At 41.8% G+C, this 24,730-nt stretch overlaps 1 protein-coding gene across 1 annotated transcript in view; it reads right to left on the bottom strand.

Moving 5' to 3' along the window:
- LOC121859080 (ADAMTS-like protein 1) overlaps positions 1-23,424 on the bottom strand; it is a gene marked incomplete at its 3' end in the record, with an annotated part of 66,472 nt that extends 43,048 nt beyond the window's left edge. The window contains exons 1-2 of the mRNA XM_042355753.1: positions 23,374-23,424; positions 20,117-20,203 (exon numbers count right to left, since the gene is read on the bottom strand). Coding sequence (XP_042211687.1) covers positions 20,117-20,203; positions 23,374-23,424 — 138 coding nt within the window. The remainder of the gene's footprint in view (positions 1-20,116; positions 20,204-23,373) is intronic.
- Positions 23,425-24,730: the final 1,306 nt, after the last annotated feature.

The raw sequence follows: 24,730 nt of genomic DNA, 5'->3' as shown, positions 1-24,730 counted from the left end.
GTTCATTGTATGTCAATCATAGTTTATGTTGTGTGTGTGTGTGTGTGTGTGTGAATCACTCACGTCATGCCTCCTTCATCAGTGCAACGCCCCAACATTGGATGCAGAGGATGACATCAAGAAGGCCTTTTATGCCGACCTCGACAGAGTGCTAACCTCTATCCCCAGGGAAGACAAGGTTGTGCTCCTTGGCGACTTCAATGCCAGAGTTGGCAGAGATGCTAACATTTGGCAGGGAACCATAAGGAGAAATGGACTTGGCAAGTGTAATCCCAACGGCCTACTCCTCCTCAGCAAGTGTGCTGCACACAACCTCACTATCACCAATACCTTGTTTAGGCAGGCCGACAAGTTTAAGGGCTCGTGGCAACACCCACGATCCAAACACTGGCATTTCATTGACTACATCATTGTCAGAGAAACAGATCGCCGAGATGTCCTCATCACCTGAGCCATGCGTGGCTCAGACCACTGTGACACTGAACATCGGCTCATCAGAGCCAATCTCTCACTTCACGTCGCCCCAAAACAACGAAGGCAACAAGCCTCCAGCAGAGGTTTTAACACTGAGCGTCTGGAGGATCCAGCGGTAGCACATGCTTTCAGAGAGCAGCTGGAACAGGGGCTGATAAACAACCGACAGCAAACAACCCAAATCCCAGTGCCAAATGGAGTATTCTCGACACTGTCATGACAAACACCTGGAGAGACCCTCGGCCAGGTCGAAAGAATACACCAAGACTGGTTTGATGAAAATGACCAGGGAATCAATGTACTCATCAATAATAAAAGTGCTGCTTTAACTGACTGGCAGAACAACCCTCAGTCTCGGACCAAAGCTGATACCTTCCGCAAGAAGAAAGCGGCGGTCTAGCACGCATTTCGCAATCTAAAGAACGAATAGTTGAAAAATAAAGTTTGTCAAATGCAAAAACTTGAAGATCAGCACAAGATGTGCGATTTTTTCAATTCCACTAAAACATTTAATGGGCCAATCACTCGTGGCGCAGCCCCCTCCGTTCATCCACCGGTAATTCCATAATTAAAGACGAATAAGGCATTCTTCAACACTGGAAAGAGCACTACCATTCATTGCTCAACTGAAACACTGATGTGCATGTCCTGACTACCCAGCAGGCCCCTCAGCATCCAGAGCTGACCCACCTCAGCTATCCTCCATCCCTGGATGAGGTAGCTACTGCCATCAAACAGATGAAAAATAACAAAGCCTCAGGGCCTGATGGAATCCCAGCCAAGGTGTATAAAGCAGGAGGACCTCTGCTTACCAGCCGTCTCCACTCTCTCCTGGAAAATATATGGGAAAAGAACAAGGAAGACCGGTCAGACTGTGGCAACTACCGTGGGATCTCGCTGCTGTCCGTAGCTGGCAAGATTATCGACCTGAGTCCCCTTAAACAGACTTCTTCCTGAGCCGGAAAACTTCGTCTCAAAATCTCATTGTGGTTTTAGACCATTACGTGGCACCACTGACATGATCTATGCTGCCCGCCAGATACAGGAAAAGTGCAGAGAGCAGCTTTGTGACCTGTACATGGCCTTCATCGCCCTTACCAAGGCCTTCGACTCGGTCAACAGGGAAGCCCTCTAGCGGAGCCCTCAACCGTTTTGGCTGCCCACCAAAATTCATCGCCATTGTGAGGCAACTCCACAATGGCATTGAACGGCAGTGTCATGCACACTGGCACCAAGTCTGAGTTCTTCTCCATCCAAATGGGGGTAAAACAAGGGTGTGTACTGGCACCAACTGTCATTTTATTTTTTTTGGCTGCCTTCCTTACTCGTGCCAGTGCCGATTTAGCCGGCGAGGTGGACATCCAGTACCGGATGAAGAGACTTCTCAGCATAAGACGACTCCAGGCAGGAACAAAGGTGTCAGTAGCTTCCATTACTGAACTTCAGTAAGCAAACGACCTCACCTTCGTCGCTCACACTGAACGCGACCTACAAGAGATTCTGAACACCTACACAGATGCGTATACCCTCCGCAAGTGCAACATCTGTGGCGGCGCTGCCGGTCCCGTATCGGCCTCTTTAGTCACCTCAGAACTCACCAACCTAGGTGACATCCTTAATAACTCACATCATTGTATCATAGCTGGATGATCGTCATACTCAATTCCGATTGACAGCAAAGTAGTAGTAGTAGTAGTAGTAGTAGTAGTAGTATGTGTGTGTGTGTCTGTGTGTGTGTGTGTGTGTGTGTGTGTCGAACTCAGTAACTAGAAGACACTTGGTCAGGTACAACTTGAGAGGGACGAGAGAGCCTCACGTAGGTAGCTTATCACAAGTCAACCCAAATCATAAAGTTAGGATAGGCGGCCAATCGAAGTAATTGTGGTGTTTGAGCTGTATTAGCTGTGGCACTATTAATGTTGGAGGTGTGTTAGCTGTGGCACTATTAATGTTGGAAGTGTGTTAGCTGTGGCACTATTACACACTTTACAGCTATGTGGGACATGCTCCGCCACAGTCTTGATAAGGAGGTGTGTGTGTGTGTGTGTGTGTGTGACAGAGCAGAGCCACACAGAGCCACACAGAGCAGCACAGAGCCACAAGGAGCCACACAGAGCCACACAGAGCCACAAGGAGCCACACAGAGCCACACAAAGCATTAAGAGAGGCAAACATGAGGACATCCATCACAATCAATAAACTCTGCTTGTACGGAGAGAGAGAGAGAGAGAGAGAGAGAGAGAGAGAGATCAGGATTCACTATATAAGTCGCCTGGCAGATATAAACGCAACACATACATCAGCTGTTCACCACAACAACAACAAATAACAAACTGACACCAATATATTAGGCTGTATACGTCACTGTGTAGTGTATTGAAAAACATACACGCACACACACACACATACACACAAACACACACACACACACACACACACACACACACACACACACACACACACACACACACACACACACGGCCTCCCGTTCTTAAGTTTTCATTTTTTTTTTATTATTCCTGTCCTTTCATCCTCTCCTTTATTACTCACCTGCGTATTCTCTCTCTCTCTCTCTCTCTCTCTCTCTCTCTAACTGGCTCACTGAGGTGCCTGGTGTCCTGAGTTAGTGACCAAAATGGCGTCTAAAGTAAACCAAGACTCTACTGTAGTTCTCGAGGGACAATGGCCAGATTAATCAACGTTTAAATAAATATCCCTAGACGAGAAAAAAAAACATCATCAGTCAGGTCAGTTCAGGCATATATTGAGCTGCATACGAAAGCCTTAAATTGAAGTAAGAATGTTAAGAGAAATTAAGTTTTTCATGAACGTTAAAAATAGTTTAAAATTTGTACCGAGACTCGACCTTAACTAGATATAATTATAGTAAAAAAAAGAAAATCTAAACATTGTATACGTTAATTTTATCTCCAATGGCGCTAAATAAATTAACTAAAGTAGAGTGACTAAAATGATAATTCTTATGGTATTTTTGGGGATTATATGTAAATTATTTATCGTAAGTCATAAAGTTATACGTAGCTTCTTATTTCATCACTAACGAGGAAGACTCAAGCTAAGATCCTTTGTAAATCTGGACTGTAGAGAATTGTGATAGCTGGGCAAATATCGCACACAGGGCCGAGAGTTGGAAGCTGTGATATCCATCTTGTCTAATGGCGACCTGTTATCTCCGGTTTCACAGAGGCATTGTCGTCTCTTTACCCTTCCCGAAATTAATTATCCTCTTGTCTGCGGCCTCCCTCTGTGTGTAGGATGAATGCCCTGTCCCTCTCTAGCCCAAGGATGGTGTGAGGGATATAAGCCTACAGGGTGCTAGGGTAAATCTTTAGTTCCCGGACGATTTTTATCCGACTTAGGTTAGGTTAGGTTAGGTTAGGTTAGGTTAGGTTAGGCTAGGTTAGGTTAGGTATACATGGGACATAAACTGAACACCTTGATCTATAACGGGACATGAATAACAACAGTGGAAAATGAAGGCAACGAGAGAGGTATTCAGAAACAATCACCTGCGGTTCATAATGCCCGACAGTCATATTAGAACCGATACTCTAGCCTGGCTTTAGTATAGGTACCTGGGGGTAGTGGCAGGTCGGAGTAACATTATAAATATTATTACTCATATCAACTTAACTTAAAGGTCGAACGTTACCCCTATATAAAAAATTGTAATGCGTTAGGTTAGTTTTTTCCCCCTAGATTCGTTTCACCGTCCACAGTACAGTACGCCATTATCAGCAGCAGGTGTGTGAACAACTCTACACTATCACAATAATCCCGACTTAAAACACTCCTCCCAGCCTCATAGTTATCCAGCGACAGACCACCAATTTATCATCAAGTCAAGGCATTATTAGTGAATGACCTATAACCACACGACCATTGGCGGGGTTTTACAATACCTGGTAACGATAGCCTATCATCTTCACACCTGGGCTACAGACCTCATCAACCCCCCCCCCAGGTATAGGCTTAGACAACCAGATGATCATCATAAAACCACCATCGAGTGTTTATCAGAACATAAAACCCACACATAAACCATTAAACCCAAAGAAATATAAACCTGATTGTAGTTTCTCTAACACCCACGCAGGAACCTATCAAGCATAACTTTCACTATGGCACCCACCCTGTAGTGAAGAAACATAGAAAAAAAATATGATCTAAAAATATTATGTGAAAGTGAACTATATCTAGATATCTACACCTACCCCATGTTTCCCCGGGGCAGGTCTGGGCATAGTGACTCACCCAACACAGTTCGATGATACCCTGTGGAGTTTCAGTTTATGCCCTGATGGCTAATTTACTGTGTACGTCATGTCCATCCTGCTAAGAGTGGCAGGTGTTTAACATGTGTTTGTGTCGATATTTTACATTCTAAAGACCTGTGAATCTTACTGTGTTAAACTCTACAAGTTCTTATTCTTCACAGGTCGCGGTTCGATAACACCCACTACTACAGCTTCCCGTAGCTCTTATTAGTAACTTTCACACACACACACACACACACACACACACACACATACACACAAGAACGTTCTACCACCTAATTTACACTCAATACACAACCTGTCCTTTGTCAATCTTGCCTCCACAGCACATAACACAGCCAGCCTCTCAGACGCACCACAACGTAGGCCTAACCCTTGCCGAGTAGGCTCTAGTTTGGGGGAGGGGGAGGAGGAGAGGGGGGGACCTCAGCCACATCAACCACCACCTACCTAACTTAATCTGCCCGTATGAGAACCTCTGTAACGCCCCGGCCAGGCAGCCACGATAAATTGGAATCACTTTACTCGGACAAATGACGATGATTATGTCTCGTGTCTTGATAACTCTCTCTCTCTCTACTCCCCTCTCTCTCTCTCTCTCTCTTATAGCAATGTCAAGCACCTGCCTCTCCTCATGCTTCCTGTGTACACTGTCATGGTATACTGTCCCTGAACACAGAAATCCAATATATCCAAACTACAACCTTAAACCTACAACCTAAAACCTTAAACCTACAACCTAAAACCTTAAACCTATAACCTAAAACCTTAAACCTACAACCTAAGACCTATAACCTTAAACCTACAACCTAAAACCTTAAACCTACAACCTAAAACCATAAACCTACAACCTTAACCTTAAACCTTAAACCTACAACCTAAAACCTTAAACCTACAACCTAAAACCTTAAACCTAAAACCTACAACCTAAAACCTACAACCTAAAACCTACAACCTAAAACCTTAAACCTACAACCTAAAACCTTAAACCTAAAACCTTAAACCTACAACCTAAAACAAGATGGGTGGGTTTAGTTTCAACATGGACGCTAGAGTTGAACATTAGTTACAAAATCTTACAATCATATGACGTGGCTGAATCACACTCATCTGACCTAACCTGACCTGGCCTTGACCTGACCTGACCTGACCTGACCTGACCTGACCTAACCTTGTCTATACACGTACTGAACTGTATACCTCCACTGTCTTTATATAGGTCTAATAATAATAAAAATAGTATGACGATTTTATTGATTTATTATCGTCATCGTCATCGTCATCATCATCCTCGTCATCATCATCCTCGTCATCATCACCATCATTATTATCATCGTCAACCTGAAGTCACGGAAATTTAATGTCGTTTGTAAATTTGGACAAAACGAAATTATATAATTTTAATTAATAGGAAATAGAGAAAAAAAAAACATAAAACGTAATTAACTAGTTTTAATTAATAGGAAATAGAGAAAAAAACATAAAACGTAATTAACTAGTTTTAATTAATAGGAAATACAGAAAATAAGAACCAGAAAGAAAATATGAAGCGTGGCGGCAGAGTAAACCTGCGCAAGACTCATAAAAACAGGTGACCCTCCCTCCCCCCCTCCCTTGCTAGCGGCCAGATAACCATCGTGCTATTTCATCGTCGACCACTACCCTATTTTTCGCTGACGAAGAGGGGCGGCTCCTGTTTTCTTTTAGACGAGCTGCTGGGAGGGGGAACTTCCCTACACAACCCTGACACACCCTTAAATAGCTTATTTTTTTTTTTTGTTACTCCTAATGAGGAAGTGTCTTGTTAAACTTGAGATTATTATTATTTTTTTTTTGTACTTTCAGTTATCGTTACTTATTTCTTGAGCGGCAGCCATGACCGGAGAGAGTCAGTGTTAGTGAGAATCTGACGTGTGCTTATTAACTGTATCTATGTTATTGTCCCATTGTACCTGTATTCTCATTCCTGTACCTGAAACTTCATCGTCACCTTTAATTACACTATGGTTTTTTGTACCTGTGCTCGTATCTTTAGTGCTGCTACTGAATTATTCATAACATAATTAGGGATGATCTTCAGACGTGAGAGAGAGAGAGAGAGAGAGAACCTCGGGTGGTGAGTAAAGGTGGGCGGAGTTACCATGAGTGACCAGAGTACTCACCCGTCACTCATCCTGGGTGAGGACGAGGGCTGACCCACTGAAACCCCACGAGAACCTGTTAGATAAATTTATGTTTCAGTGACTCCTTGTCGTTGGTGTTTAATCTTTAAATTTATATCCAAACGAAGCATTTTTTATCGTGTGTGTGTGTAGAGCGTTTCAGTGTAATTCATGGATATTTCAGCTCAATTAACCCGTTCAATATCAGGTTTGTTCCTTACTGTAGCGAGTCAGGTATATGTTCCTTACTGTTGCGAGTCAGGTATATGTTCCTTACTGTAGCGAGTCAGGTATATGTTCCTTACTGTGCGAGTCAGTATATGTTCCTACTGTAGCGAGTCAGGTATATGTTCCTTACTGTAGCGAGTCAGGTATATGTTCCTTACTGTAGCGAGTCAGGTATATGTTCCTTACTGTAGCGAGTCAGATATGTCCCTTACTGTAGCGAGTCAGGTATATGTTCCTTACTGTAGCGAGTCAGGTATATGTTCCTATGGCTGGCTACGTATGGCTGAGAAGACATATTGTTCTAGTATCCGGCAAGTTATTGTTCTAGTATCCGGCAAGGTATTGTTCTAGTATCCGGCAAGGTATTGTTCTAGTATCCGGCAAGTTATTGTTCTAGTATCCGGCAAGTCTTTGTCTGGGTTACTGATCAATGTCAAAATGGAGAGAATTTTTGTTTTCTGTTCATATTTTCTCTCTCTCTCTCTCTCTTTATCCTCTCATTCTATCTCCTCTTTCATCTTTGTGTGTGTATCCGTGTACTTCTGTGTGTGTGCGTGTGTGTGTGTTTTCTCTCTCTCTCTCTCTCTCTCTCGTCAAAAAATTATAAAGTACACCTCAATCTCAGAACTGTTTTATTTACAATTAACGAGTCGGAATAAAACCTACTGAGTGAAATTGTTTTTGTTTTTTTTAAAGTGAAAAAACTTAATCTCTCATTTTTTTTCAAGTTTAAATTAAAAATGGCGCCGTGATCTACATATAAAACTTTTTGCGGTGAATATAAGTTTTATTTTTCTTCTCTTCCTCATAATTTCAGTTTAATAGTGTAAAGTTTGTCTTTGGGAACGTGGGGAGTTGAGGACCTATTGTAGCGGTGTATTAATGATTATTGTTTTGTTTAAGGGGTGTGGGGGCGGTCTGGGGGTGGGGGCGTGTCTGGGGTGTGTGGGGGCGTGTCTGGGGGTTGGGGCGGTCTGGGTTGGTGAGGGGCGTGTCTGGGGTGGGGGCGTGTCTGGGTGGGGCGTGTCTGGGGTTGGGGGCGTGTCTGGGGTTGGGGCGGTCTGGGGTGGGGCGTGTCTGGGGTTGGGGGCGTGTCTGGGGTGTGGGGACGTGTCTGGGGGTGGGGCGTGTCTGGGGTGGTGAGGCATGTCTGGGGTGTGAGGGCGTGTCTGGGGTGGTGAGGGGCGTGTCTGGGGTGGTGAGGGGCGTGTCTGGGGTGGTGAGGGGCGTGTCTGGGTGGTGAGGGGCGTGTCTGGGGTGTGTGAGGGCGTGTCTGGGAGGGTGAGGACGTGTCTGGGAGGGTGGGGCGTGTCTGGGGGTTGGGGACGTGTCTGGGGTGGGGCGTGTCTAGGGTGGTGGGGCGTGTCTGGGGTGGGTGGAGGCGTGTCTGGGGGTGGGGCGTGTCTGGGTGGTGAGGGGCGTGTCTGGTGTGAGGGGCGTGTCTGGGGTGGTGAGGGGCGTATCTGGGGTGGTGAGGGGCATGTCTGGGGTGGTGAGGGGCGTATCTGGGGTGGTGAGGGGCGTATCTGGGGTGGTGAGGCGTGTCTGGGATGGTGAGGGGCGTGTCTGGGATGGTGGAGGGGCGTGTCTGGGGTGAGGGTGTCTGGGGTGGTGAGGGGCGTGAGGGCGTCTCTGGGGTGGTGGAGGGCGAGGGCGTCTCTGGGGTGGTGAGGGGCGTGAGGGTCTGGGGTGTGAGGGCGTGTCTGGGGTGTGAGGGCATTCTGTGGGAGGGTCTGGGGGTGGGGAGAAGAGGGAAGAGGAAAGGAGGGAGGGGGCAGGGAGGAGGCCACCACCAACCACCACCACCAACCACAATAACCACCAACCACCAACCACAACAACCAACCACAACAACACAACCACCACCACCAACCACAACTACAACAACCACCAACCAACAACCACCACCACCAACCAACTACAACAACCACCACCACCAACCACCACCACCAACCATCAACCACAACTACTAACCACAACAGCCACCAACCACCACCAACCAACAACCACCAACCACACAACCCACAACCCACCACCACCACTACGCTAACCCACCACCCACCAAACACCAACCACATAAACCCCACCACCCCCACATACCAACCACCTCACACACACAACCACCAACCCCAACAACACACCAACCACCACCACACCACCAACCAACCACCCACCCACCCACACACACCACACCACCACACCAACACAACCACAACCACCACTACCACGCTCACTAAAAAAATATTTCCACACGGGCGTTAAAAACCCTTGAAAGCTGTGGAGACTAACGGCAAATAAATGCAGTGGGTAAAACATCATCTTTCCTGCCTGGGAAAGTGGTCAACCCGCAGTCAAGAGCTATAGAGGCTGAGTTGTGTGTGTGTGTGTGTGTGTGTGTGTGTGTGTGTGTGTGTGTGTGTGTGTGTGTGTGTGTAATGAAGGCGGGGTGGGGGGTGTGGGGGGGAGAGGAGAGAGAGAGAGAGAGTATCACCCCCCCTTCCCCTCCTCCTACCTCCCTCCCATTCCTACCCCCTCCTCTCCCCATTCCTACCCCCTCCCTCCCACTCCCTCCCTCCTACCCCCACCCCCACACCGGTATCAATATCAGGTTTCAGCCAATGACAAGGAACCCAGGGTAGGGATTGGTCAGGGGCCGAGGGGGGGCCTAAACCACTGTACCATCATTATCACCCAAATTACCTCGACGGGCAATTAGAGAAGACTGAACCCGGCCAAGCCACCAATCAGCGCGCTGCTCTAGGCCAGCCACGCCTCCTAATTGGCTGGCTGGCGCGATCATCATCTCGTTCTGGGAGTATTCATTTGGGAGGAGGAGGAGGAGGGGGGGGCCAGGGAAAATGTGTGTGTGTGTGTGTGTGTGTGTGTGTGTGTGTGTGTGTGTGTGTGGTGGTGTGGCGCGTGTGTGTGTGTGTGTGTGTGTGGGAAATGTCACTGGACTATACAAAAAAGGTCTAGTGAACCAAACCGACTCGGCGCGATACCCCTTGAGCCGACCACCAGCAGCATATATTGCCCAGGTAAATCACTCGGTAGACAACAGGTGATTATCATAAAACTAAATAGTACAGATTATTACAGTCTTAAACATGGCGGTACAGTATATTTTACACCGCATCCTGTGATTGGTTAACTCTCCGGTACAGTATATTTTACACCGCGTCCTGTGATTAGAACTCTCCCTGGCCCAGTGCATAATTGAACTAGGATTAAAATAATGCAGTTTGGCTGGTCTGATAAACTGCATTCTGAATATAGGGCGAGATCTCTCTTGTATCTGGACACCCGCCTTATATTCGCCCCTAACCCCCCCACCCCCACCCCACCCAAATCCCCAGGTAATAAAATATATATATTATAATATATGTAAATGAAGATCTGGCAGATGACTATATAACAAGGGTATTATATATATATATATTTAGTAAAGTTGGTTTGTCTTAAGTAAATGTGTTCTCTCTCTCTCTCTCTCTCTCTTCTTCTTCATATGTCTCTTCCTCTAACCTCAGATACCAGTAACTCAACCCAGCGTTCCTCACCACCACACCAGTAGCCGACTCACCACCAGTACTCGACCCTTCACCACCAGTACTGACCCTTCACCACCAGTACTCGACCCTTCACCACCAGTACACGACCCTTACCACAGTACGACCCTTCACCACCAGTACTCGACCCTTCACCACCAGTACTGACCCTTCACCACCAGTACGACCCTTACCACCAGTACTGACCCTTCACCAACAGTACTCGACCTTCACCACCAGTACCGACCCTTACCACCAGTAGCCGACCTCACCACCAGTACTCGACCCTTCACCACCAGTACTCGACCCCTTACCACCAGTACTCGACCCCTTACCACCAGTACTGACCCTTACCACCACTATCACCAGCTTCAAGAAAAAAAAGATCCCGACACATTCTGCAAATTCCGCAATATATAGGAACAAATGGATTGGTTCATTCCCGGAACAAAGGCTTCTCTCTATATTAAACCGAAGCAGCGACAGGTTTCCCGGTATTCTACCCATATGAGGGAGAGTTCAGGGTCTTCCCGTGATTATTCAAGTCAGAAATATTTGTTTATAATCGGGGAAAAAATATGAGAGGGGGGAGGGGGGAGAGATGCTGGTGGCTTAACATGGACTAGAAACTGTTGTGCTGAAGGTGTGAATGTCCCGAGGCAATAGTTCAGATGCTCGATCATAGATGGCGTCTGTGATTACGACGAGAAATTCTTAATACTAGAGATATGAGTGTCCTGAGGCAATAGTTCAGACGCTCGATCATAGGTGGCGTTGATAGATTCTCTACACACACACACACACACACACACACACACACACACACACACACACACACACACTTCGGGCTGCAAACTTTTTCAATAAACCGTTTATTATTATTAATATTATTATTATTATTATTACTACTACACACAACGTAAACACCTAGAAAAAGTGCAAAAGAGGGCATGCAAGATTATTCTCTCCCCTTCCTACTCCACATATCAAGAAGCGCTCAACACTGACCCTCGGCTCTCTCTGACCATCACCACGACCTCATCTGCAAATTTGGTGAGAAGCTTCTGCACCATCCTCGACACCGGCTCCTACTACCACCTGAGATTTCTTGTCCGAGAATTGCTGTTCGACACCACAACCGCACCCAGCCCATAAGAGCACGTACTGATCGCTATAAGAACAGCCCAGTCCCAACCACTGTAAAAATTATCAATAACTCGTAATCAACCAGTGTATTCACTCCCAGTCAATCTTACGTTTTTGTACTGTCACAATGTTGAAATGCCCTGTAGTATGACCTTCTCCCCACCTAGTTATTATATATCATATTTGTATCACTTATGTTACTTGTATATTATTTGTCAAATCAAGAGACCTGTAGTGGACGTCTCCCCTACAACTGCCTACAACTGCGTGAAGGCGTCACCAAGCTGCTACCATCCTCCCTAGCAACCAACCAGATGTTACCGTATCTTAGCAACGGAACTAGTGACCAGCGACTTCTCGGGTTTTCCCAACATGACTCATAGCGGCTGCTGCTGGGTATATAATCTCTATCTCCATTGAGAATCATTCTGACCATTCTTCTTGAACCAGCCTCCTCCTCCGCTGCTGCCTGGCAGCCTCGCTTCTCTCGCCTGCCTGGCGGTCCTCGCTCTGCCAGCGAGCATGGCGACCAGGGCTGTGGTCGGAGTCAGGTCGAGGTCGAGGAGAATTACGACATGGGTGAGTCAGGTCGGTAAAAATTGTCCAGACTCCGGCTCCGACTCCGACTAAACTATTCCTGTTCCCTGGAATAAAATATATGAACTCAGGCATATTCATTTGCAGTGATTCCACTGATCCCACTAATTTTCTTAAATTATTAAAATTTCTTCCATTTTATAAGCATTATTGTAATTTTGTGGCAGGCACAGTGTAGCACTATAATTTGGACGATAGTCTCTTCTTTACCATTTGAAATTTTTTGAATTATGTCAAATTTTTTGTTTCCATTCAAGCTTCAGGGCTCTCAGCTACAAAACAATAGCTACAACCTGTTTTTTTAGGTGAGATTAAAGACCAAATTTAGTTGAAAATAACTTAATCATGTAAGGTTTATCCATTTTTGCCAATAAAATTATTCATTTTCTTTGTGTACATAAATATATAACTTTGCTAAAGGAATTGTAGAGATCATCATTTAGATCAAAATAGTTATGAGCTTAAGCAAAAATTCATATGCACAGAGGATCGAACTTTTGGTACCATATAAATGGTGTTTTCTAGTTAATATCTGAATTCTTAATAAATGTGTTTTCTTTTTGATTGAAACTTTGAAGTCAAACCTATCATCTTTTTGCGGTGTAATATCGTCCAGATCATTAATAAAGCTGTAGCAGTATAGCCACGGTGTTTTAACTTTTTACCTATACGGGTTACTAACGCCTAATTCACAATTGGGATGGTAAAATAGTTGTACAAATAGGCCAAGGAGTCAGGTCAAACATAAAAATTTGAGGAATTGAGTCCGAAGGTTTTGTCTTCGACTCCACAGCTCCTAGTACCTATACTGAAATTTGAACAAAATCCATTTTTGGCCGAAAATAATAAAATTGTAAATCTCTAAAGCCTTAAGGATTTTTTGGCCAAAAATACGTTTTCTCTCTGAACTAAAATTTAATGTGCCCTAACTATTTAAGTACATCCCGGAGATAATGCCTGAGCACCAAGAAATGACCTCGAAAACCCATAAGTGGCAGGTGATTAGCATTACCAAAAGTAATTGAAATATTTAAATCATTGAACATTTCTAAAAGCCATTTGAACAAGTTATAAATCAAAGATATCAAATTTTTGGTTAACAGATCCTTAAGCAACACATTCAGGAGTACTATACTGAAATTTGAACAAAATCATTTTTGGCCGAAGCTGACAATAATTATGGTCTAAAAGGCACCGAGGATTGCAGCCCGAAAATGCGTTTTCTCTAATTCAAATTTAATGTACTAACTATTTAAGTACATCAGAGATAATACACACAAGCACCAAGAAATGACCTCGAAAACCGCAAGTGGCGAGTAATTAGCATTGCAAAAGTAATTAAAATCTTCTAAAAATAATTTGAACATTTTCTAAAAGCCATTTAGACAAGTTATAATCAAGATGTCAAATTTTTGGTTATGGTCCAGCAAGCAGCATTCAGGAGTACCTATACTGAAATTTTTTGAACAAAATCATTTTTGGCCAGAGCCAAGCGAAAATTGTAAGTCTAAAATATGCAAAAGTTTGCGGCCAAAGCTTTTCTCTCCAGACTAAAATTTGATAACCTTTAACTATTTAAGTACATCCAGAATAATACACAAGCGCAAGGCCTCGAAACCCACCATTGTGGCGAGTAATTAGCATTGCAAAAAGTAATTAAAATATTCTAAAATCATTTGAACATTTTCTAAAAGCCATTTGAACAAGTTATAATCAAGATACAATTTTTGGTTAACAGATCCTTAAGCAACACATTCAGAATTACCTATGCTGCTGTAAATTTTTAGACAAAATCCATTTTGGCCAGGGCATTAAAAATTAACAAAGTCTAAAGCCTTAAGTTTTTGGCCAAAAATACTTTTTTTCTCTCTGAACCGGAAATTTAAATGCCTAACTATTTAAGTACATCGAATAATGCACAACAACACATTACCAGCAAGCTCAGAAATGACCTCGAAAACCCATAAGTGGCGAGTAATTAGCATTGCAAAGTAATTAAAATATTCAAATCATTTGAACATTTTCTAAAGCCATTTGAACAGTTATAATCAAGATATCAAATTTTGGTTATGAGATCCTTCCATGACATTCAGGAGTACCTATACTGAAATTTGAATAAAATCCATTTTTGGCCGAAAACAGCCAAAAATTGTAGAAGTCTAAAGCCTTAAAGGATTTTTTTGGCAGAAATGGAATTTTCTCTCTGAACTAAAATTTAATGTTCAACTATTTAAGTACATCGAGAGGTAATACACAAGCGCAAGAAATTACTCAAAACCCATAGTGGCGGAAGTAATTTAGCATTGCAAAAGTAATTAAAATATTCTAAAATAATTTAGACATTTTCTAAAGCCATTTGAACGGTTATAATCAAGATATCAAATTTTGATTTAACCAGATCCTTTGGCGACATTCAGAGGAGTACCTATGCTGAAATTTTTAGACAAAATCCATTTTTGGCCGAAATAGTGAAAATTATGAAGTCTAAAGCCTTAAAGGATTTTTGTGCAAAAATACGTTTCTCTCTGAACTAAAATTTAATGTGCCTAACTAAACTTTAAGTACATCAGAGAATAATACACAAGCACCAAGCTGGCCTCAAAGCCCATAAGTGGCGAGTAATTAGCATTACAAAGTAATTAAAATATTCTAAAAATCGTTTTGAACATTTTCTAAAAGCCATTTGAACAAGTTATAATCAAGATATCAAATTTCGTTAGCAGATCAACCAAGCAGCATTCAGGTACCTATATACTGAAATTTTAGACAAAATCCATTTTTGGCCAAAAGCCAGCCAAAATTGTAAGTCTAAAGCAGCAAAGATTTTGACAAAAATACATTTTCTCTCTGAACAAAATTTAATGTGCTAACTGTTTAAGTACATCCAGAAGAATATTTAAACACCAGAAACTGGCCTCGAAAACCCGCAAAATGGCGAGTAATTAACGCATTGCAAAAGTAATTAAAATATTCTAAAATCATTTGAACATTTTCTAAAAGCCAATTCCCAAACAAGTTATAATCAAGATATCAAATTTTTGGTTAACAGATCCTTAAGCAACACATTCAAAATTACCTATACTGAAGTACAAACGAAATCTTTTGTGGCCGAAATGACCAAAAATTAGCAAGTCTCTGAAATACCAGTTTTGGCCAAAAATACTTTTCTCTCTGAACTAAAAATTTAATGTACCCTAACTATTTAAGTACATCAGAATAATACACAACTGAAAATGACCTCGAAAACCCATAAGTGGCAGGTAATTAGCATTGCAAAAGTAATTAAAATATTCTAAAAAATCATTTGAACATTTTTCTACAAAGCCATTTGAGCAAGTTATAATCAAGATATCAAATTTCTGATTGCTGAATTCTTAAACGGCATTCAAGTGCCTATACAGGTACTATGAAATCTTTTTGGCAAAGCCGATAAGTACATAAGTCTAAAACATAGGTTTGGCCAATCATTTCTCTCTGGGCGAAAAATTTAATATTTCTTCAACTATTTGATACATCCAGAATAATACACAAGCACCAAGAAATGACCTCAAAAACCCATAAGTGGCAAATAAATTAGCATTACGCAAAAGTAATTAAAATATTCTAAAATCATTTGAACATTTCAAACCATTTAGTTCAATTATAATCAAGATATCAAATTTTGGTTAACAGATCCTTAAGCAGCACATTCAGAATTACCTATGCAAATTTTTGAACAAATCATTTTTGGCAAAATAGTAAAAATTGTGAAATCTAAAGTATGGTTTGTGAAATACTTTTCTCTCTGATTTAAAATTTGTTATATTCTTGTTTGTCCGAATAATACATAGCTTTTAAAGAATGACCTGGCCGCCAGTGGCGAATGGTGGCATTACAAAGCTGTTCAATATTCTAAAATCATTTGGTTTTAAAAATAATTTGAACAAGTTATAATCAGAATGTCAAATTTTGGTTAACAGATCCTTAAGCAGCACATTCAGGAGTACCTATACTGAAATTTTGAGACAAAATCCATTTTTTGACCCGAAAATAGTAAAATTGTCAAGTCTAAAACCTTAAAGGATTTTTTGGCCAAAAATACGTTTTCTCTCTGAACTAAAATTTAATGTGCCTATTTATTTAAGTGTCAGAATAATACACAAGCACCAAGGAAAATGACCTCGAAAAACCGCAAGTGGCGAGTAATTAGCATTGCAAAATAATTAAAATATTCTAAAATCATTTTTGAACATTTCTAAAAGCTATTTGAACAAGTTATATCAAGATATCAATTTTGTGTAGATCCTTAAGCAGCACATTCAGGTACCTTTTAATTTTGAACCAGAAATCCATTTTGTGAAACCAATAATCTAAAACCTTAAGGATTTTTTGGCCCATGCTTTTCTCTGGAAATTTAATGTGCCTAACTATTTTAAGTACATCCAGAATATTTTGGCACCAAGAAATGACCGCAAAAACCCATAAGTGGCAGGTAATTAGTACCAAAAGCCGTTAAAATATTCTAAAAATCATTTGAACATTTTAAAAGCCATTTAGACAAGTTATAATCAAAGATGTCAAATTTACGGTTATGATCCTTAAGCAGCAGCACATTCAGTACCTATGCAAATTTTAGACAAAATCATTTTTGGCAAAGCGTAAAAATTGTAAAGTCTAAAAGCCTTAAAGGATTTTGGCCAAAATACGTTTTCTCTACTGAACTAGGAGATTTGATAGCTAACTGTTTTAAGTACATCGAAGGTGTACTGGCGCAAGAGAGCCAATGTCAAAACCGCAAGTGGCGAGTAATTGGCATTGCAAAAGTGGTAAAATATTTCTTAAAATCATTTGAACATTTTCTAAAAGCTAATTTGAACAAGTTATAATGAGAATGTCAAATTTTGGTTCTTGAATCCTTAAAGCAGCATTCAGGAGTACCCTATAAAATTTTGATAATCATTTTGGCCGAAATGACGAAAGAACATAATTCCAAGCAAAGGTTTTGACCAAAATACGTTTCTCTCTGAATTCAAAATTTAGTAACCTTTCTTCTTTAAAATGCATCAGGCCAATACACAAGCACCAGGGAAATGACCTCGAAAACTTACACCGATGGCGAGTAATTAGCATTACCAAAAGTAAATTAAAATATTCAAAAATCATTTGGTTGTTTTTCTAAAAACCATTTGAACAAGTTATAATCAAGATATCCAAATTTTTGGTTAACGGATCATCTTGGCATTCAGGGAGTACCTATACTGAAATTTTGAACAAAATCCATTTTTGGCCAGACAACCAAAAAAATGTAAGTCTAAAAGCAACCAAAGGATTTTTGGCCAAAAATAACTTTTTCCTCTCTGAACTAAAAATTTAATATTTCTTTAAGTACATCAGAATAATACACAGCTTTTTGAAAGCAGCCTCCAAGTATAGGCGGCAGAGTAATTAGCATTGCAAAAGTAATTAAAATATTCTAAAAATCATTTGAACATTTTCTAAAAGCCATTTGAACAAGTTATAATCAAGATATCAAATTTTGGTTAACAGATCCTTAAGCAGCACATTCAGGAGTACCTAATTGGCGACCCACCAGCTGTCCTTCTCTGAGCTTCCTCACCAACCAACTCTCATTCTGCACCTCCAGCACCAGACTGTCTATCATATAACTTATATTATACAAGAAAACCACATTAGAGTTTCCTTCCATCCTGAGTGCTCGATACCCCTACAGACCCATTCACCAATTTTGTAACTGTATATTTTCTGCATTTTGGCTGCCATGTTCTTTCAATAAACCATTAATTATTATTATTATTATTACTATTGAACACACACACACACACACACACACACGGCACCTTTAATCACGCCACGTTAACGCAAGGCTTCTAAAATTAGCCCAACTTTGACATTATATATTACAAGCAGCGGGATTTGAGTTTTTATTCCTAATTAAATGTTAATAACCCAGAACATTATCAATTAGCGGCTGGCCAGAGCAGTCACGGGGAGGGGGGGGGTGTGTTATGGGGTGTGGTAATGGGGGAGCTAATGGTTAAAATAGGCTGGATTAATGGGGAGAATAAAGTGGGTGAATTTAATATAGACATTGAACTGAGGTAAACTCCCCCACCACTACAGTAATCTCCCCACAACATCAAAGTAAACTCCCCCACCACTACAGTAATCTCCCCACAACACCAAAATAAACTCCCCCACCACTACAGTTAAGTCATCATCTCCCCTTCAACGCTACAGCAAAGACCCTCTACAACTGTAAAGTCCAAATGGCCATAATTCTGTCCAGTAACCACGAAACACATTGGTTATCAAACTCATCTGAGATCTTGTTGTGATGTCTCAGCATAACAAGTTGGAGCAAAATCCACTGTCATTTGTTTAAGTTATCACGTGGACAACCTTTCACCTCCTCCCCCTAGACGGACCCACGGAGGAACAACAAAAATGGTAGGAATTATATAATACTTATATGGAAAACACGAGGTGATGGGGTAGGGGGTGAGGGAGGGGTGAGGGGGGTGAGGGGTGGGGGTGTGAGGGAGGGGGGTAGGGGGGTGGAGGGTTGAGAGGTGAGGGGGTAGGGTTTATGCTCTGATACATAGTAGATGGAATATATATCATAGAGTACCCGTCATCCGTCCGTCCATACAGGTGTAAAAGTTAACCTGTACAGAAAGGTTATCCATCAACCATAGTAATACAGTGTTATGTAAACAATAACCATCACAGATGTTGTGTAACGCGTAATTAATGAGAAGTTGCTCGGGTAAAGGGACACTCATGACTGTCTTACAAATAGCATCACATTACGTCACCTCTATCCAGCCAATAACGTCCTCTTACGTCACCACAAACGTCACCTTACGTCATCACTCTCCCACCAATAACGTCCTCTTACGTCACCACAAACGTCACCTTACGTCATCACTCTCCCACCAATAGCGTCACCTTACGTCATCACTCTCCCACCAATAGCGTCACCTTACGTCATCACTCTCCCACCAATAGCGTCACCTTACGTCATCACTCTCCCACCAATAGCGTCACCTTACGTCATCACTCTCCTGTCGCGTCACCTTACGTCATCACTCTCCACCAATAGCGTCACCTTACGTCATCACTCTCCCACCAATAGCGTCACCTTACGTCATCACTCTCCCACCAATAGCGTCACCCTACGTCATCACTCTCCCACCAATAGCGTCACCTTACGTCATCACTCTCCCACCAATAGCGTCACCTTATGTCATCATTATCCCACCAATAGTGTCACCTTACGTCATCACTCTCCCACCAATAGCGTCACCTTACGTCATCACTCTCCCACCAATAGCGTCACCTTACGTCATCATTATCCCACCAATAGTGATCCATTACGTCAACATCAACGAATTAATTGCCATTATTTTTTTTTTCAATGCTTAATGAGGTATTTTTGCCTTTAAATACATTACTTACGTGTGGACACTTCTTCAACTCACCAAAAAAACCAGACAATATATCAGTAACTTTGTCTTAATTTGTCTGTCTCTTCTTTTACATTCTATTGGTTTATTTATCAGTCTAGCTGCCTCTCTCGGATTTTTTATCACTCTCTCTTTCTCTCTCGTTAACTGTCTATTAATCTGTCTGTCTGTCTTTCTGTCTGTCTGCCACAAGTACTCACCTCAGAGTCGTTTAGGTTTGGTTGAGTCTGGTGGCGGTGGTGAGGTGGCGTGTCATCTACTAATTCTGACCCTCGACCCAACACAACCTGTAACACAAGAGAATTAAAATACTTAGTACACAATCTTGGTATTTTTTTCCTAGACAGTCCTGTGTTATGCACCAGTTCTGTTCCTGAGGACGTAAGTCGGAATACACACCCTATATGCAAACCGGACTTACAGAACAATTTTTAAAATCCCCTTTATATCATAGATTAAGTCCTTATATACATCTAAAATCACTTAATTCAAGAGAAAATAAGAAATAGAATGATTAAAGACAGTATATGTAGGTATTGTAGGTAGTAGGTAGTAGGCAGCTACCATACAGGGAGGTACTACTGCCTGGGAAGATAATGGAACCATAATGTGTTGACTATGGTAGACCCTGCTGCCATATGTGACCAAGTCCCAGGTTGGTGATCTGACTTTCTGTCTCATTTACACACAATTGCAGGGTCTCAATTGTTTCTCTTAATATTGACAACACAACTTACATATAGCGTTTCTCACTTTTGATTTTTTTTTTCATTTTGTATTTCTTTATGGTTCTTTATTATTATTATTATTATTATTATTATTATTATTATTATTATTATTATTATTGTTATTATTATTGTTATTATTATTATTATTATTATTAATGTTACTATTATTATTATTATTATTATTATTACATTTTCGCCCCCCAGGCCCCGATGTGGGTCAGTGACCTGTGCCCGGGTGTGCTAATCCCCGTCAAAAAAAATGAAATTAAAAAATAAAATCATCAGATATATAAAATACTGTAAATATAAAGCTTAACCCGTTTGTATTTTATATTTCAATAGTATATTCTGTAATTTATAAAGTATACTAATCTAGTTTAATTACTGTATGTTGTATTGTGTGCTTGGTGTATTAGTTCATATCTGTTCCGTTTTCTATGTATAAAGCATTTCTAGGGGAAACTTTACTTAGGGAGGGAAATATATCTCAAGACCGATATTATTGACTTAGTTTCACATATTTTCCCCAGGCATATGATGACGTCACATGAGGTAGGGGGAGATGAATGGTCACACGTGAACTGTATATATATATTTTAGTATTCAATCCTAATCAACTTTCAATTCTGAGATAACCATAATAAACGCGTCTTAATTAACAATAATCATAGTAACACAAGATGGCAGTTTGGTAAAAAATAAAAATAAATAAATAAACTCCGGCGACTGTCAGTGTGGGAAGGCGAGGTGTGTCAGTTTATGGTCAGCTTTCGTTGGGGGAAGGCGTAAGGGTGAATACCAGATTGATATTATTTGTACTTATTTTTTATTTATAGTTGTTATTTCTAAGGTGTGATAGTGGTTTAATGTACAGTACAAAATTTTTTCTCATAAACACTTCTTTCTTACAATATGAAACCTGACCTCTCTCTCTCTCTCTCTCTCTCTCTCTCTCTCTCTCTCTCTCTCTCTCTCACCAACATTATAAGTGAGAAAGAGATACTCACCTAAAATTTTGAGACATATTTTTTTTTTGAGAGAGAGACAGACAGACTCAAGTCCCTCGGAGTTCCTGCCCCCGAGCTCCTCAGTGTTTACTCAACATTCATAGTTCCCAAGCTCACCTATGCCTCCCCCACCTGGTCTTCCTCCCTAAATGCCACACAACGTAAACACCTAGAAAAAATGCAAAAGAGGGCATGCAAGATTATTCTCTCCCCTTCCTACTCCACATATCAAGAAGCGCTCAACACACTGACCCTCTCGGCTCTCTCTGACCATCACCACGACCCCATCTGCAAATTTGGTGAGAAGCTTCTGCACCATCCTCGACACCGGCTCCTACTACCATCCGATATCCCTCGTCTGAGAATTGCTGTTCAACACCACAACCGCACCCAGCCCATAGGAGCACGTACTGATCGCTATAAGAACAGCCCAGTCCCAACCATTGTAAAAATTATCAACAACTTGTAATCAACCAGTGTATTCACTCCCAGTCAATCTTACTTTTTGCACTGTCACTATGTTGAAATGCCCTGCAGTATGACCTTCTCCCCACCTAGTTATTATATATCATATTTGTATCACTTATGTTACTTGTATATTATTTGTCAATCAAGAGACACATTCTCCAATTATGTAACTGTATATTTTCAGCCTTACGGTTGCCATGCTCTTTCAATGAACCGTTCATTATTATTATTATTATTATTATTATTATTATTATTATTATTATTATTATTATTATTATTATTACACACAGACAGTTACAAAAAAAATAAAATAAAAGAAAGAAAAATATCAGAAATACGAGAGAAAAAGTTGTTAAATGGAGAGTGAAGGATGAAATAAATGAGAAATTCGGGAGAAGTTATCTAGAGAGAGAGAGAGAACGAGAGAACAAGAGAGAGAGAGAGAGAGAGCGAGAACAAGAGAGAGAGAGAGAGCGAGAACAAGAGAGAAAGAGAGAGAGAGGTCCTGGGATGTTGCTTCTCTTTTGGTCACGACAGGAAAAAAAATGACTGACTAATTTGGCCATGAATGTTGATTGAGCCTCTTGTACTGTAGCGCTGTACTGTAGCACTGTATTGTACTGTAGCGCTGTATTGTACTGTAGCGCTGTATTGTAGCACTGTATTGTACTGTATTATCTCGTATTGTTCTGTTGTTCTGGAGAAATTTCGTATTTAAGAATCTGTGAGACTCCATCGCTGTCTCGTGACTTACATAAATGAATACATACGTCTCTCTCTCTCTCTCTCTCTCTCTCTCTCTCTCTCTCCTCTTCTCTATCTCCTCTTCTCTCCTACGTCTGAAAACCTCCTTCAATTCCTCTCCATCCCCTCTCTTCTGTCTTCCTATCCTTCCCATTATTTCTTGTCGCCCTTTCTTTTCTTCTCCCTCCTTCCGTCCTTTTCTTTTTTACTAACCTTTCTCTTCTCCTTCCCCCCTTTCTCTCCTCCTCCCTTTTTTCTCCTTCCTCCCTTTCTCTTTTCACCCCCTTTCTTCCCTTTCTCTACTTCCTTCCCTTTCTTTACCCCCGTTCCCTCCCTCCCCCCACCTACCGAGGGCAGTAATAAAGGCAATACACTGTTGACAAATGACCTCACCAGGGAGACCTTTTTTTTTTATCCAGTACATAAGCCGATTGTCCTTCAAAACTTTCAGAAAATGTGAAGTTTTTATGCTATCCTGGTTAGGGTAAGTCATTTCTATTCCCATAATACATGTGCCGACACAAACGTTAAGTCAATACCGTCCTGGGTAAAACAAGACATTTTTGCCTAATACACACGAGACGACGCAAAACGCAGTGAAGAGTGTACTGGGAAAAACAAGACATTTTTTTTCTAGTATACAAGCCACATCGACACAAAATAAAGTCAAGAACGTCCTGGTAAGAACAATACATTTTTTCCCTAGTACACACGCCGCGCCAACACAAAACAAAGTCAAGACCATCCTAAGTAAAATAAAACATTTTTTTCCTAGTGCACAAGCCGCGCCCTCACAAAACGTAGTGAAGATCATCCTGGGTAAAACAAGAATTTTTTTTCCTAGTACACACACAACAATGTCAAGGTTGAACACACGTCCAGGGTTAATTTAGTCCATCCTGTGAAATGAAAGTTAGACAGATAAGCCTACAAATAGACAGATATATAGACGGAACAATACGTATATGGAAGGTAATAAAGACAGACAGATAGATGGACATACGGCTAGATAGACAGAAAATGGCTACATAGATAGACAGACAGACAGACAGGATAAGTTTACTGTTTATAAGACATTTAAAACCAATATTCTCCCTCTCTCTCTGTCTCTCTCTGTCTCTCTCTGTCTCTCTCTCTCTCTCTGTGTCTCTCTCTCTCTCTCTGTCTCTCTCTGTCTCTCTCTCTGTCTCTGGATCGCTTGATGACTTTACGGCGACAAATTACTCTTGCTACGGTCAGTTTACTGTCTACTATTAGTTCCCCTGTTTATCGCACTGCCTTCCTGTCTATTGTTCTGTCTATCGTCCTGTCTATCTTCCTGTCTATTGTTCTGTCCACCCCACGACCCCCCTGTCTACCCGACCCTCCTGTCTATCCCCGGCCTCCTGTCTGTCCCACGACCCTCCTGTCTATCCCGGCCCTCCTGTCTACCCTACGACCACTCCTGTCTACCCCCACGACCCCCCTGTCTGCCCACGACCCTCTGTCTACCCCACGACCCTCATCTGTCGACCCTCCCTGTCTGCCCGACCCTCCTGTCTGCCCACGACCCTCTGTCTACCCCGACCCTCCTGTCTGCCCCGGCCCCCCTGTCTGCCCGCGACCCTCCTGTCTGCCCCGACCCTCCCTGTCTACCCCACGACCCCCCTGTCTGTGACCCTCCTGTCTACCGTCCATTAAACGGTTCCTGTCTTTTTATGCCCCGCCACAGCAGCAGGAGTTATATAGTGTTAATCTTGTCCTTCTGTCTGACGTGTTAGGTTAGATTAGGTTAGGTTAGATTAGGTCAGGTCAGGTCAGGTCAGGTCAGATTTGGATTGGGTTAGGTTAGGTTAGTTAGGTCAAGTTAGGTTAGATTAGATTAGGT

The sequence above is a fragment of the Homarus americanus genome, unplaced genomic scaffold, assembly GCF_018991925.1.
Source record: "Homarus americanus isolate GMGI-L3 unplaced genomic scaffold, GMGI_Hamer_2.0 scaffold60415, whole genome shotgun sequence".
In the NCBI taxonomy this organism is placed as follows: Eukaryota; Metazoa; Arthropoda; class Malacostraca; order Decapoda; family Nephropidae; genus Homarus; species Homarus americanus.
Note: the sequence above shows the minus strand (reverse complement) of the source record. Positions and strands in the feature narration are given on the sequence as shown.